The 16,768-nt window shown below is 48.2% G+C and overlaps 1 protein-coding gene across 1 annotated transcript in view; it reads right to left on the reverse strand.

Annotated features, from left to right (window-relative positions):
* The window catches only part of LOC142003401 (adhesion G protein-coupled receptor E3-like), a 51,233-nt gene extending 38,074 nt beyond the window's left edge, over positions 1-13,159 (reverse strand). Inside the window, exons 1-2 of the mRNA XM_074980324.1 lie at positions 13,144-13,159; positions 1,173-1,327 (exon numbers count right to left, since the gene is read on the reverse strand). Coding sequence (XP_074836425.1) covers positions 1,173-1,203 — 31 coding nt within the window. The 5' untranslated portion in view covers positions 1,204-1,327; positions 13,144-13,159. The remainder of the gene's footprint in view (positions 1-1,172; positions 1,328-13,143) is intronic.
* Between the last annotated feature and the right edge of the window lie 3,609 nt (positions 13,160-16,768).

Consider the following 16,768-nt stretch of genomic DNA (forward strand, 5'->3'; position numbering starts at 1 on the left):
GCCCCATGTCCTCCAGGAAGGTGCCGATCTCGCGGCCCAGCTGCACCCTGGGTCCCCGCCAAAGCTACCAACTCTTCTTCTGGCTGCGGCTGCCCATGGAGCCCCACAAAGTTGCTACAGGATGTGCGTGCAGGGATCGCAGGACTGGGCCTGAAAGCCCAGGCAATCTGAGCTGGGCACGCCACCACCAGCCTCCATGGGCACCGCCATCTGCGCAGCCTTACCACATGCCCCCAAACCACATGCCCACCACCAACGCCCCTTGGTCTCGCCCCCTCACCTCCCACACTCCCCCAAGCCCACCTGCGTCCCCCAGCTCCCTCTAAGCTCCCCCTCTAAACTCCCCTCTCAAAAAATCCCTCCTGTTAGCAACCACCCTGTTTGCAAGATCCTTGGTCGCTTGCTAGCAGGGTTTAAAAAGCTCTGGCCTTTCTGAGAGCCCCTCCCTCTGCCTACCGCTCAGCCAATCGGCATGCAGAGTTTAGATTTCAAACCTAATCGAGGCTAACAGCTTCCAACTGCCAGCCTGAGCACCAGACTGATCCACAGTTATCCCCTGGGATTGAATGTCTACGAAAATGGATGAATGGTTTCTTAGTCCCATCCAGGCTCCGGTCTCATGGTGAGGCCATCTCAGACAGTCCCTGGAATCAGACCCCATAAATTTAAGGGTGTTTCAGGGAGTCTCCATGAAGTCTCAGTTCGTCTAATGTGAGCATTGGATGGAGCAGAGAAAATTGCCTGTTACACCCATGCAGGTGCAAATTCTAGTGTGAGGAGATACATCTGGATCTGCTCTGCCCTGCTGCCCTGCTAAGAAAGAAGTGTGGCCATATTTGCACAGTTGGGGTTCATCCTGCTTCAGGCAGGGGGTTGTATTAGATGACCTTCTGAGGTCCCTTCCAGCCCTAGAATTGTATGATTCTGTGAAGTAACAGCAGTGGCTAGCTGCTCTGCACACAACCCTGTCCAAGACCACAGCGCAGCTAGCCCTTCCCCCAGCTATGGCAACACTTCTCTTTGTAGTGTTTAGCTAGATGAAAGTGACCTCCACTGTGATTTCTCCAGCTGGAACATCCACCTTCTAGTTCTAGTGCAGATGGACACATGGACTCCTCTGGACTCTCCCAAACCCATCCTAGACTGCAGCCCATGGACTTTGTTTCACTCACTCAGTGGACGGACATCACCTCGGGTTCCCATGGTGGCTCAAACACTATCAGGAGAGGATGAGTTCTGAGGATTCTGAGCGTTGCGGCCTCCTTATCTTGGAGAAATCAGACAGGAAGCCAAGATGACTCAGGTCCTGTTGAATACTTCACATCAACTATGAGTGTTGCACACAGAAAAACATTGTCTTACCACCATGCTCTACCCCACTTTCTTGTGCCTGACCATATCTCCCAGCCCCATCATCATTTACTTTTCTGAGTAACTGATACCCTATGGCAAAAACAGACCAGAGTGCAGAGGCCCTGCCGTCATTTCGTAGAATCCCAGAAATGTACACTTACAAGAGACGGCAGGAGGTCAAACAATCCATTTCCCCGCCCCACCATGCTAAGGCAGGAGAAAGTGGACCTAGAACATCCCTGACAGGTGTTTGTCCAACCTCTTCTCAAAGTTTGCAATCACAGGGAATCCACAACCTCTGTGTCATATGTTCCTGTGTTGACCCATCCTTTGATTTAGAAAGTTTCTTAATATCTAAACTAAATCTCCCTCAGTGCTAACTAAACTAATTTCTTCTTCTCCTACCTTTGGGGGACTCGAGCAACCCTTGATCTCTCTCCTTCTTATAACAACATTTTATATACTTGCAGATTGTTATGTCCCCACTTAACCTTCTTTACTCTGGACGAAATATGCCCAAGTCTTTCTACCTTTGCTTTCTGGCCATCTTTTCTAAACCTTGGGTCATTTCTTTTGCTCTCCTCTGGACTCTGTACAATTTGTCCTCATACTTTTTGAAGCACAGCACCCAAACCTAGACATGGTACTCCCATGATGAGCACAGGAGAACAGTCACCTCTCATCTCTGACTGCCTGGTTGTGGTTACTACATCCTCAGAATGACATGTGCCTTTTATTGTCAGCATCACCCAGAAGACTCCCAATCCACTTGTGGTTTGCGTGAAACCTTAGATCCTTTTCTGCAGTGCACCTGCTTAACCAGCGAGTCCCCATGCCTATCCAATTTCCTTTGCACATTATGGTCATAATGGATTAGATGAAACTATCACATTTTCTTAGTTTGACTGTTTGGTTGCTAATATAATGGTCAAAGATTTCTGTGTCCTGTGATTCTTAATGAATCTTAAAGCAAGTGGTCATCTAAGGCGGTGTGGTTGTAACGCCTCTGCCGTTTTCTAAGAAGTAGCTCTTATTAACAAGAAAGAAAACAGGAAAGCAGATTTTTATCAGATCACAGTGTGGTAACTTATGCTTGAGATGGTGCTGTCCACCTCAGCCCTTGTCTGCAGTTATCACTTTGGAGATGCAGACAGAACATCAGCTCTGTTCCAGGTGGTGCTGTAGTAACAGCGTAACATGGCTGCTGTCTCCTACCAAGGAGATGAAAGAGGTGGCTAATGACTATCCATGCTCAGTGGTTTCAGAGAGTGGGATGTGAGCAGTCAGGTCTAGCGTGCACAGCAGGATCTACTAGCCAGGAACCAGAGACCAAGGTCAGAGCCAGATACCAAATGCCAGTGCCAAGGGTCAGAGAAAGAGGAAGGAGTCAGGAGTCTAGAGTCCATGTTGGGATTGGAGCTGGGTGCAGAGCCAAGGGTCAGAGCCAATGTCTGAGATAAGCAATTAGAGCTGAGGGTCAGATTACCTGGCATGAGGCAAGGCAGGAGCAGGGCTGCACTGATGCTTGAGCTATATCATAACTGGGAGTAAAAACTTTGAGCAGCTACTGAACTGCTGCTGCTGGGGTTAAAAGCTGATCTGCTGACCCTGCCCACCGATCCCACACTTTGGTACAGGCCAGCTGTGCTCATTAGGTTGCTTAGAGACTGGCTCTGTCCAACCTTGATTCCTGACAGATGGCCATTGGCAATAGAATCATAGATCTGGAAGGGACCTCAGGAGGTCATCCAGTCCAGCCCCCTGCTTCAAGCAGGATCAACCCCAACTAAGTCATCCCAACCACAACCTATCAAGCTGGGACTTAAAAACCTCCCAGGATGGAGAATCCACCACCTCTTTAGGTAATGCATTCCAGTGCTTCGCCACCCTTCTGGTGATGTAGTTTTTCCTAATATCCAACCTACTCCTCTCCTTCTGTAACTTCAGACCATTGCTCCTTGTTCTGATATCTGACACCACCGAGAACAGTTTCTCTCCATCCTCTTTAGAGCTCCCCTTCAGGAAGTTGAAGGCTGCTATTAAATCACTGTACAGTCTTCTCTTCTGTAAACTAAATAAGCCCAAATCCCTCAGCCTCTCCTCATGGGTCATGTGCTCCAGTCCTTTAATCATTTTTGTTACCCTCCTCTGAACTTGCTCCAGCACATCCACTTCCTTTTTATACTGGGGGACCCAAAATTGAACACAATATTCCAGATGTGGCCTCACCAGTGCCAATAAAGGGGAACAACAACCTCTCTAGATCTGCTCGAAATGCTCCTCCTAATGCACCATAATATGCTGTTAGCCTTCTTGCCTACAAGAGCACAGTGTTTACTCATATCCAGTCTTGCCAACTGCAGTTCTAGTTGTGCCTTTGCTGTCCTGGTTATTGCCCAGCATTTTCTTGCTGTATATTTACACTCCTCCTTAGTCATCTGTCCAAGTGTCCATTTTTATATGCATTCTTTCTCAGTTTAAGCTGACCAAGGATTTCCCTGTTAAGCCAAGCTGGTTGCCTACCATATTTGCTTTTCTTATTATGCAGCGGAATTGTTTGCTCCTATGCCTTCAGCAAGACTTCTTCAAAATATTGCCAGTTGTCCTGAACTCCTTTCCTCTTCATCTACGTTTCTCAGGGGATTCTACCCATCAGTACCCTCAAGGAGTCGAAGTCTGCTCATTTGAAATCAAGGGTCTGTATATTACTGCTCACATTGATTCCTTTTGTAAAGATCTACCATCTACCATCTCATGATCACTGCAGCCCTGGTTGCCACCCATTTCTATTTCTCCTACTAGTTCTTCCCTGTTTGTGAGCAGCAAATCAAGCTGTGCACGCCCCCGGTCGGTTCCTTCAGCACTTGTGCCAGGAAGTTATCCCCAACATTCTCCAAAAACTTCCTGGATTGTCTGTGTGCTGCTGCATTGGTCTCCCTACAAATGTCTGGATAATTAAAGTCTCCCATGAGAACCAGGGCCTGTGATTTGGAAGCTTCTCTTAGATGTCTGCAGAAATCCTCATCTACCTCATCTCCCTGATCTGGCTGTCTATAGCAGACACCAACTAAAACATCACCTCTGTTGCTTCCACCTCTAAGCTTAACTATAGTCCCATAAAGCCCAGTCTTAAAGGCTTTGCCTGACCTTTCTCTTGAGAACTCGGGGCTCTCCCATCCTCCTATGCAGGTGCGTACAAGTTCAAGGTGAAAATAGACAACAAAATACACTCAAGTTCCTCTTCCCGCTCTCGGGTGTGGATCTAACCAGGTCCTCTTTTCTTGTGGCCCCCGTCCTAGAAGAACAGGTCTGGTCTAATCAGTGTAACAAACCTGTTTTTTCAATTACAAATCAACCTTCCATCAATGGAAAAAAACACTGCACACACTTGTGGGTTTTACCCTTATAAAGTCAGTTTCTGCTCAGGGAATTCCCATTTCTCAGGTGTTTCCTGGTAGTTAGCGCTGTCCTGTCTGGACCGAGGTGAGGTAGTCGGGTGTTGATCACCTGCCTTACATCCTCGTCTCTCTGCTTGTGAACAATGCCTTTCCAGTGGTTAAAAAAATTTCTTTGCTTTTCCATTAGCTATTGGTCAGTAGAATCTATGACAGCACGTGTGCTGGCTCATTAATTGGGGCCTCATTATATTTCCTACCAACAGACTATGTTCTCCAAAGCTTACTTGCTGAAGCGCCTTCTTGAACACAAGCGTGAACTCAGCCATTCCTGTTTGAGTGAACATCAGAGAAGCTGCTCTGAGCATACGTCTGGAACCCCCGCACTCACACATCTGACAAAGCAGGTCTTTGCCCATTAAAGCTTATACTTCAAAATATCTGACAGTCTATAAGTGCCACACAACTTCTTGTCTTTTTAAGGCTTAGACTGAGGATCACCAGTTACTGGTGTAGAACTGCAGATCTTCCTGATAGATGGCCCTTATATTATGAACTGACACCTACTCGGTGTGGAGTCATGCTCCAAACTAGCCCATCCCCTTGAAACAGGGAGTTTATCAAGAATGAGGAAGCTTGTCAGAAAGGATCCTATGTCTTCACTGAGGAAACTGTTGCAACCAGACTACCATCCAAGGAGGGAGGCAAAGCCCAGACACCGAAAGCTAGAAAGCTGCCCGCCCTGCTTATCCCTGGCTGAGGTGCACATGCCCATGTGCCACCAACTGTGGCCTGTGCCCTGAACGGTGCTCCCCTTGCCAGTTCAGTTCCTCCCCATTGCAGGTGGCTGCTGGGTGAACTGCTGAGTGCGGTGGGCAGAGTGATTTGGTGAAGGGCTGTAATGCACATGGCTGATGAAAGGCTGGTGTTCTTGATGGTTCACACCAAAGCCAGCAGCATGCGGTGCAGTAGCTACAGTAACACTGCAGCCTGTCTGGGCTGGAGAAGTTGAGGGCATGTGCAAGTAGAGGGCTGAAATTTTTATTCCCTTTGTTTGTAGATTTCCTCACCTGGATGTTTAAATATGGAGATATACCTATATCACAGAGCTAGAAGGGACCTTCAGAGGTCATTGAGTCCCATCCTGTGCCCTCACAGCAAGACCTATCACCATCCCTGACAGATTTCTTTTTAATCTGTTTGTGTCTCAGATCTCTAAATGGCTCCCTCAAGGAGTGAGCTCACAACCCTGGGTTCAGCAAGCCACTGGTCAAACCACTGAGCTATCTGGGGGAGGGAAGGGAAGGTATTTGATTAGAACCAGCCAGTTGGGTTTGCAATGATCAGGAGAACCTCAGGGTGAGCTGTCTGCCAAGGGTCAGGATCCCCTATTGAATCAACAAGCCCACTATATTCCGATTAACTGTGCCTTTTCTGTAAAAACATAAAAATAGAAATAAATAATCAAAAAGAGATGCCAGTATTCAGCTACTTTCCCACCCTCTCCCTGCCAGCCAATCCAATAGCTGGGGCTGATGAGCTGCAGGTACTCAGTACCAGCAAGTTCCAGCACACGCCAAAAAAATCATTGCCTATTAGACATGTGTGTTTTTACAGCTTCAGTATAATGACCCAAATGCAGTGGACACATGGAAAACTATTGTGAAATTCGGAGACTCTGAGACTCTAGACTGTGTGACTGTCTGAGAGTCAGGATGCTGCTTTCTTGTCTCAGCAGTGTCACTGATGTGCATTAGAACCTTGGGCAACTCCCTTTATCTCTCTGGACTGTAGTTACACTGTTACTGAAAACATGGATAACTATTCCCCCTTGCTTCTGTTAACTGTTATAGCAATTTACTATTTTGTATTCAAACTCTGCACCCTTTGTGATACTGCAGTGCCCAGAGATCCCAGCTGAGAGCAGAGTCCAGTTGTGTTAGGAGCTGTATGGACAGAGTGAGAGACAGGCCCTGCTGCAAAGAGCTAGCATTGTAAATAGGATAAGGGAGGCAGTAGGATAAAGGGAAAGAGAAAAGCCTGTCTGTGGAAGTCGGGGACTATCAGGAACTTAATGGATTAGGAATAACGGCTAGGGTGACCATATCTCCCATGGCGCTCCCCCGTTTCCCTGAGCCTCGGAGAAGCAGCCAGGACAGAGCAGCATGTGTGCTCCACTCCGCTGTGCGCGCGCGCGCTGCGCGCGCGCACGCACACACACACACACACACCTTCCCCAAGCCTCGGCAGGCTCCCTCTCCTGCAGAGAGCATGTACTGACATACAATACGCGCTCTCTGGCAGGCAGCTGGGCCTGTGCAGGAAATATGGGACAATTGGTCCCTTTTATAAAATAAGTCGGGATGCCTTTTGGTATCCCAAACATGGGACCATCCCGCTGAAAACGGGATGGATGGTCACCTTACGAAGGCACAATGAGGTTAAATGATTTTCCTATAGCCGTTCAGGAAGTTGGTGGCACAAGCCAGGAATCGAACCAGATTGTATGATTCCTAGTCCAGTGTCTTATTCACACAACCATAAAATACAGCTAAAATTCTCTAAAGTGATTTAGAACCACAGTTATTTTGTTAGCCTTTAAAGTGCTACGTGGCTGCTTGTTTGATTTGCAAGTCTTACAATGGACAGTCAAGTAAGCAAATTCCACAGATATTGAGGTGTTTTTGAAAATACCACTGAACAACATCCCAGTGTTCGTGTATTATAAACCTGCTGAGGGGTGTGGAGGTGGGTTTCTAACAGCTGGGGCAGCCCTCATGGGAAGCAGGAAGGTGCTCACCCCCAGCCAGCCCCTCTCTCCTTCCTGGCTGCCTCTTTCTTAGTAAGGCAGCCTTCAGGACAGCCAGGACCATCCTGGCAAGGTGGGAGGGGACAGGAAAGGCCCCTGTATGGGGCTAGTTACAGTGAACTTCAAGGGCACCTGCTAGCTGCAGGTTAAATATTGATAACACCCAGCTGAAGAATTATAATGTTATATTGTTGCACTTTTTTATACTTAAGCTCCTCTGATTAAAAAACTTCACTGATCATATTCAGTGTCACACTGCGTCCATTCTGAAATCTATCCTCATGGGCTCCCTTGCAGCAAACTCTGCCATCAGATCACAGTAATCTAGGTGTGGTGTTACATCCCTTTCAGTGGACAGACTGGCAAATCACACAGCTCTCTGCAGACAGAGCTGGCTCAGTAGTTCTTTTTTTTTTTACTTTGAAAACAACCTTTGTGCCCCTGAAGCTGCCCTGACTGGGATTATACCTGTTTGCTGTTGCTGTGTTTGGGTTTCAGAAGCCAAAGGGCTTGAAGGGCAGTTCTTGTTCCCTCAGCGATGAGTCCTCGTAGCACACCCCAACTATGTTTTCGCATTTATCTCCATGGCTTCTAATGCCGGCCACTGCATGCCAGCTGGGGGTGCAGATGTGTCAGAGTGCAGAGCTGAGGTGCACTGGACCTTGGCGGAGCAGCAAAATCTAGGGACACGCTGGAAGAGCTGGGTGGGGCTATGTCTTCCTCACTTGAACCCCCAATCTTTCTATAGTCCCTCCCACCCATCACCACTTATCTCCCTAACCACAATCCCCTCATCCCCTGCCCTCCACCCCCAACACTAATTTCTCCACTCCTCTGGCTCCTAATACTGGTCCTTTCCCAGGAATCATTCACATACCTAATTTCCACCACTTCCTCCCTGCCCCCGAAGACAGATTAAAATCATTTTAATCAAAATCAAAGGGGCAGCACCCATGATTTACAAATTGTAGCACCCTACAGGCATCTGTTGCAAAACTCCTTTTGTTAAATGGTGCTGTGATTGTCTCATTCTTAGTTATGATCAGTGACAGTGGGGTGAATTCACACCATCTGTCTCAATGAAGTCTATCTGTGATTTATCCCTGCTTAATACCTCACTCTCTATTTAACAGAAGCGAACAGGCTTGGGAGCAGCCTGAACTCGGGGGCGCTTAGTAAAATGACCTCAGATTTGGATGAGTGCTACTCTACATCCCCAGGAGGCAGATTTCCAATCAGAATAACAGTCAGAATTTAGGGCTCATAGAAAGGTTAAGTTTTGAAGCTCATAAATTGGTGGAAGCTTTCTGATGTTTTTTCTGTAATTTGCCAGCCATGGTGGCGTTGCTGGAGTTGTGGGATCTTAGGTCCTGGTACTGCATTGAGGGGAACCCCAAGGCTGGAGTCTGCTACTGGAGAGCTGAAAAAGGCAAGAGGGACCCCGAGGCTGGGGATGATAAGGACAGAGGGGGGAATGGCACTGGAAGTGGGAGGTGTGGGGCACTGAGGCATACCAGTTTTGGGCTACAGATGATGGAGACTAGCTGCTGGCACTTATCTGTGCTAGGAGGAGGTCGTCTAGGCTGGTGAAGGGCCCCACTGCAAGAAAAGGAAAGGGTCTGATCCTCCAAGGTGGAAGCCTGGAAGGGCAGGAGCAGGGCAGGGCAGGTCCTGCTCCCCAGTGCAGGCCGCCTGCCGGAGCAGCACCACTGAGATGGAGGAGCACTTGGACCCTGCAGCAGTCAGCAAGCGATACCAAGAGCCAGAAGAAGGAACTGAGACACAATTGCTCATCCGGGGGACATAGAGTGGGGTGGGGATCAGTTAAACCGCAGGAAAAAATATGAAAGGAATAAGTGCACTGGACTGACACCTGCTGCAAGCACCAGCCCTCCCCTTCCTCCTGTCCCCAGCATGCCCTGAGGAATGGGGCCTGGGACAGTTTCTCCACCTCATCCTATGGATGGACAGCTCTGAAGAAAGCTCTGGGAGCAACTGCAGCCAAACTCTGTAATGTCAGTGTAACCCTTCTATTAATGCCAGATGCCTGCCAGAAGGGCCGGGTTCAACTCCTGTGGGGTTTTCCTGTCAAGGATACAACCAACCGGCTCAAGCCCCCACCCAGTGGCCTGGGACAATTTCACCCCCTTGCTGGGTGCCTGTAAGGCAGTTCTTCCCCCCTCCCCCACCTCGCAAGCACAGAGTCTGAGATAGAAATGGCTTGTTTAACGACCATAACCTACCCCAAGGTTACAGTGACAGATGCAGTATATCTAAGCAAAGAAGAGACAAACCCCCTTTACTCAGATACCATCCCCATATGCAGTAGAACCCAGTCTCTTGCTGGGGCTCTTGGCCCTTTACCCCACACACAGTTACAGGGTGTACCTTCTGCGGTGCAGTCCCAAACCCAAAGCCCACAGATACATCACCAGGGCAGTACTAGCTGTCCACTTGTCTGCAGTCTCCCCTTGCTGCCACCTGCTGGTCCACCACTGCTCCTACCAGCCACCCGCCGGTCACCATCGTCTGCCTGTCTGCTGCCCCTCTTACCAGCTGCCCTCCAGTCTGCTGCAGCTCCTACCAGCTGCCCACCAGTTGCTGTCACTCCTACCAGCTGCCTGCTAGTCACTGTCATCATCATCCCCCACTTCTCCTTCCAGCTATTTGCCCCCATCCCCACTACTTGGGTTTGCCCTGAAGCATCAACACTGCAATTTCAGCTCTGCATGGCCTCAGCTGCCACTCTGATTTCAGCTCTTGATATTTCTAGGGGGGCTTCCCAAACACCTTAGTAGCCAGCTCCTCTGTCAACAAGCAGAGAAAATTACCCAAGCAAGTATTACAGCTATATAGCACAGGCACTCAGCAAGCTGACTCAACCAGTTACCTTCTCCTCTCCCATGCGTTAAACCAGGGAGCCCTGTGTAATCAATGTCTTATGCATCTGTGGCGACTGCCCTGTCCCCCACAACCACCCAGAGCATTGGTGAGATCTCACAACTCCCGCACTAAGTGTCAGCTTAAATTGTGATTTTACAACTACTTGTTTACAATAGACCAAATCTCATGGCTTACTTGATACCCATTAGGCTTTGCCTGAAAAGGTATCACACATGCACACCTTTGCATTCTCATGCAAATGATCTCTGGGAGACACACTCCTCCCAGCCTCAGTATCACACCTGCCGCCCTTTGCATTCTCATGCAGATGACCTCTGGGAGACACATTCCTCCCAGCCTTCAGCAGCATTGCATTCCTGCTGCCACATTCCCTACATCAGCAAGTGTAATGAATTGTCACAGTGCCCCTGCCCCCACGAGGTGCCACCCCTTTGAGCCAGGCACCCCACATCCACCCACAAGATTACTCACTGAAGCCTCCCCAGAGCTGAAGCTGAACCATGTAAGCTGCCCCTGGGCTGGAGCTCATGTGGGCCAGAACAGCCTCCTCCACTCCTGCAGCCACGTACTTGTCACACTATGTAGTGGGTGGGGGTAGAGTGGCTAGGCTAGGCTAGAGAGGCACCCCAAGTTTGCCACAGTTTGCTGTGGTGAACGAGGAGTGTACTGCACACTGTGGTTCTAGGTAGCTTCTTCTCTGCCCTGTCCCCTGTGGCTGTGGACTCACATGCAGGGCATGTCCTACATGCCCCTCCTTCTGTGACCACTTTCTGTTTCTCAGTTAGTAGAAGATCTGTTAAAAAGAATTGTCCCACAGTGGCTGAACAGCTTTCTGAGTGGGGAAAGTGTCGTCTCTAATGTTTGGATGTGCCAAAGACGTGTTAGCTGTGGCAGCAGGGGTCCCCCAGCATGTGTCACTCAGACTGAAGTTCCTCATGATCATCTCTATTACAGACAGGTGCACAAGGAGGTGATCAGCTGCTCCCCATACTGACATGATGGTCCGCAGCCAACACAAACTAATACCTGATCTCGTCCTTCCTCTGACGGAACATGGATCCCACAGGCGTTGACTCTGTGGGTGCTCCAGGACAGTGGTACAGATGGGGGGAAAATGGTGGGTTCACCCCTGGCAGCCCCCTGGATTAGCTCCTTCCCTTCCCCCCAGTGTCTCCCACCTAATGGCAGCTCTGGGTGAAAAGAGGTGGGAAGATCAGGCTGGAGGTGCACAGGTGGCAGAACAGGGATGGGAAGAAGTGGTGCAGACATAGGGCTTTGTGTGAAAAGGTGGAGTGAAGCCAGGGCCTGTGGCAGAGCGGGGGTTGAACATCCCCCCCCCCCGGCTCATTAGAAAGTTGAGGCCTCTGATAGATCTGCAGCCATTTCACTGGTTTCTCCCTAGAGAGGTTACAACCATCAAGGGGGCACTGGATAAAATGAGGAGGGGCAGAGGCAGCCAGGCCTCAGCACCACCCAGAACGCCACATGCCACACCCTCCAGGCAACCTCAGACCTGACTGGAGTACTTCAGCAGGGGCCAGTGGTGATTTAAATGGCCCAGGGCTCTGGCCTTCACCACTACCGTGGTAGCGGTGACACATGGAGACCCTTTTTGAATCCCTGGGCCTTGGGGTGATTGCCCCCTTTTGCCATCCCTAACAGTGGGCCTCGCATCCATTGTTAATAGCATTCCAGTCACTGGAGTCATCCTACCTGGCTACAGTACTACCAGCTAGATCCAATTTTGCTAATAAATGAACAATTCCAATCTCTCATTTGTTCCCTAGGCTCCTAGCACTGGTCTAGAGGTTAAGTTCAAAAATTCCTTCTCTTCATGTCCTTCGCTTCCATGTTTCATTTTGTTCTCAGCATCTTCAGCTGGTGCTGTGCTCACAGCTTCCCTCTTTTTACCCTCTCCCTTGTCTATTGGTTTAGCCCTGCAAAGGAACACTAACTTCCTGAGCCTCTCTGAGCAACGGGGTCTGGTACCAGAGTCCTTTTTCTTGCTCCCAGGGCCTCCTGCAGGCTGCTGACTAACCTGGGCTGATCTTCAGTGGCTTGGTGCTCTAGCTACATCAGGAAGTCCAAATGAAACATTCCAGCGTATTCAAAAATCTGACAAATAATTGTCTCTATACCCTTGCTACAGTTGTCAGCCCACTTCTAGGCCCTTTAAATTCTGCCCTCTATTTCGGCTCCCAAAAAAGCCCAGTTTCCTTCCTGGGGTTGATGTCTTTTCATGTGTAACCAGTAAGAGAACCCAGACCCACTCACTGTTCCTGGTTCCAATGCCGGGACCCTGTGCAAAGCTGCCACACATTACTCACTCTAATCCTCTGTGGCTGTTTTTCCTGGACCAAGTCCTGCTGGGCCCTTTTAACTCCCATTTTCTTGCAGTTTCAGCCTCTGCATGTTCTGCGCTCTCTGCAGTCCCTATTTGGTAAGTTCAGCCAGCCTTGAACTGTGATTGTCAGGCTCCTTAAGCTGGAGAGGAGCTCCCCACAACAATCCTCTGGTCCAAGTCCAGAAATGAACCACTGAACCCAGGAACGCCTTTTATTTGGGCCTGTAGGTCCCTGACTGGTTATTGCTCACCCTTCTAGCCCAAGGAGGAGTAGGTCTTGGTTGTTTCTGAAATGGCCACTCCAGAGACTCCTAGCTAGGCAAGCTTGGAGAACTCACCTTTGCTCACCTTCCCCTCTCAATCTGCTGCTTCTTGGGGCTGGGTTGTAGAACCATAGTGCCCCTAGCAGGGAGCCAGCCAGAGAGGCCAAATTCATCATATGACAAATCATCTTCTGATTACTGTAGCCAGGCTGTTTCCGAGGAGACTGGTTCCCTTCTGCTGCGGTGCAGACCTTCTACACCATACAGCCTCAATGTGCAGAAGGTGAACTGATGTTCCACAAAACCAAAACGCTCCACCATTTTCTTATCCAGCAGTTCACTTCCATAATCTTCTGAGTTCTATCTTCCCTTGCTCATGAGACATCCCAAAATACAGTGACATTTATGGAGATATGAAGCATCACCAATGGACCCTTTCCATTCCACTTCCAAAGCATTTCCAGTCTCAGAGTGGTATCTGGTTTCTTGACCTGGGAAATCAGTGCACTGTCCTGTTATCCTTCCAGCTCTTGCAGAACATATTTCTATTTCTTCAGATAACTGAATCTCCAGGAAGGATCATCTGTCTTCTTTGGACATTTGAAGGACTCTTTGCAAGCAGCCTTGGTTTTCTTACAAGCTGATCCAAGCTAAGGGTGCCGCTCACACATTCCTGAAATAGCAGAAATCCTGGCATTTCAGGAGATGGCATGTGTCCCTACCTCATTAGCTTGTGTGACTATGTCCTTGCCAGTGTGTCCTCATCTGTCTAATGCTTTCAAGGTCATACTACAGAGGGATAACATTTTGAGCCTGACTTTGGATGTAGGAAGCTTTGTATAAGTCCTGTTGGTGGGGCAGAACACTGTACTGCTCCAAATGGTATCCCCTATCTAACCATCAGGTTTTCACGCTTTCAGATGGCAGACAAACGAGACAAAAAGAGGCTCATCTGACGTGAAACCAGACAAGCGACCTCCCTAGGCCAAACTGCCTTTCAAACACATTCCGTAAATCTTTCCATTCTTCTGGGTGTGCTGGATTTTGAAAGGCATCTTCCACAGTTTCCACATACACAACCTGGTACGTTACCAAAACAAAAAAGAAGTCAAGTAGCATTTTAAAGACTAACAGAATGATTGGAAGAAGTGAGTCTGTCCAATGAAAGCTCATCACCTAATAAATTATTCTGTTAGTCTTTAAAGTGCTACTTGACTGCTTTTTTTGTTTTGATAGAATACAGACTATCACAGCTATATCTCTGTCACTATTCAACCTGGCACATTGTACATCCAGCTTCTAGTCAGCAATACTGGACACACACATGGGCTTTGGCTGTATAATGTCAATTTCTGCTCAGTGAATTCCTCTTTTTTAGATGTTTCCTAATAGTTCCGCTTCTAGATTGTGCTGAGCAGGGGCATGTTCTTCTTTGCCTTATTTCCTCCTTTTGCATTTCTTGAGAAATGTGCTCTCAGTGGCTGCACACATTTCTTTAACTCTCTGTTTGCCAGTTGGTGCTGGAATGATGTTGGTATTATGTATAGGGTGGACATTAATTGGGGAGGAGGGTGCTTTATATTGCCCTGCTAGCAAAGTGTTTGTTCTCTTAACGCTTTTTTGGCTCTAGAATTCCTTCTTCGACCAGTTGCTGGGAAACAAGCGCATCCTCCCTAGTCACTACCTGAGTGAGAGCCGGCTGAGCTGTTCTGAGCAGATATCATGAAGGTCCGAGAGGTCAGGTTCTTGATCACAAGTTATCAGTGTAGAACTACAATTTTCCCTTCCCCTTATGATCTGAGAGCAAGTAAAAATCACATGCTTGGTCCTCAGCTGCTATAAATCCATGAAAATCCATGAACGTCTGTGGAGTTACATGGATTTATACCAACTAAATTTATCATCCTTCCTCCTCAGTGGAACACTGCCATGCAGAAAATGCCTGACAGTGACTGCTAGGGGAGCAGATCTCTCACTGGTGTAAAATAGCATCATTCCATTGAAGTCAATGAGGTCAAACCCCCATCTGGTGAAAATCAGCATCACTCCACCGGGATTAATACACCCATTTACACCAGCTAAGGATCTGGCCCAATGTTATAAACTTTTACACACTCCAGAATGGAACTGTGTGCAGAAGTAGATCTGGAATTAGAAAGCGAGAAATTAACCAGAATGAAGAAGCTCATCAGAAATGCCCCTAATGTCTAAAGTGAGGAAACACAGCTGTGACTCTGTGCTGATTTCACTGGAACCAAACCAGGGAGCCCTGCAGGATCCTGGATCTTTCCAAGTATTCCAAGCATGTTGTTGTTGTTGTTGTTGTTGTTGTTTGCCCTCTCTATTAGTCATAAGAACATAAGAATATAAGAATGGCCATACTGGGTCAGACCAAAGGTCCATCCAGCCCAGCATCCCATCTGCCGACGGTGGCCAATGCCAGGTGCCCCAGAGAAGGAGAAGAGAAGACAATGATCAAGTGATTTATCTCCTGCCATCCATCTCCTGCCCTTGTTATGAAGGCTAGGGCACCATACTTTATCCCTGGCTAATAGCCATTTATGGACCTAACCTGCAAAAATTTATCAAGCTCTTTTTTAAACCCTAATAGAGTCCTGGCCTTCACAGCCTCCTCGGGCAAGGAGTTCCACAGGTTGACTGTGCGCTGTGTGAAGAAAAATTTCCTTTTATTAGTTTTGAACCTACTACCCATCAATTTCATTTGGTGTCCCCTAGTTCTTGTATTATGGGAAAAGGTAAATAATTTTTCTATATTCACTTTCTCCACACCATTCACGATTTTATATACCTCTATCATATCGCCCCTCAATCGCCTCTTTTCCAAACTGAAAAGTCCCAGTCTCTCTAGCCTCTCCCCATATGGGACCCTTTCCAAGCCCCTAATCATCTTAGTCGCCCTTTTCTGAACCTTTTCTAATGCCAATATATCTTTTTTGAGGTGAGGAGACCACATCTGCACGCAGTACTCAAGATGTGGGCGTACCATAGTTTTATATAGGGGAAGTATGATATCTTTTGTCTTATTATCGATCCCTTTTTTAATAATTCCTAACATCCTATTTGCCTTACTAACTGCCGCTGCACACTGCGTGGATGTCTTCAGAGAACTATCCACTATAACTCCAAGATCCCTTTCCTGGTCTGTCGTAGCTAAATTTGACCCCTAGTCCCACTCCTTGTGGCCCTTTTCCTGAAAACTGTATGAAAGCAGGAATAGTGGTAGGAAAATTAAGATGGGAAGGGTCACCTGACCCCCAGAAGGCTGCCTAGAGTACATCTCAGCTCTGAGCCTTCACCCGATGCTGTACGCCCCAAATGGCAGCTGTGCTTGTGCTTTGGTTCTATCGTGACAGAAGTGAGAAAATCATCCAGCACCGGCTCCTGATGCCTACGTGGCTCCCATTGTTGCTGTTATCCTCAATGATGTATCATTGTGGTTCCCATGTTGTCAGTCTCTTGGTGATTCCTGGTCTCTTAGATATCAGTGTGGTTCTGCGTGGCTCCTGGGTACTGGATTTGGCTTCCTGCGTTGTCAATGGAGTCTGGTGAATTCTTCTATTTCCTTACTATTGCTGCACCCTGTGTTTCCTAGTTTGGAGCTAGGAAAGAGCAGGTCTGGCAGCACCCCAGCTGATGGATTCTACCATGCACTGGGCTCCTCATTCCCACTTCCAGGAAC

Source organism: Carettochelys insculpta, chromosome 29 (genome assembly GCF_033958435.1).
Source record: "Carettochelys insculpta isolate YL-2023 chromosome 29, ASM3395843v1, whole genome shotgun sequence".
In the NCBI taxonomy this organism is placed as follows: domain Eukaryota; kingdom Metazoa; phylum Chordata; order Testudines; family Carettochelyidae; genus Carettochelys; species Carettochelys insculpta.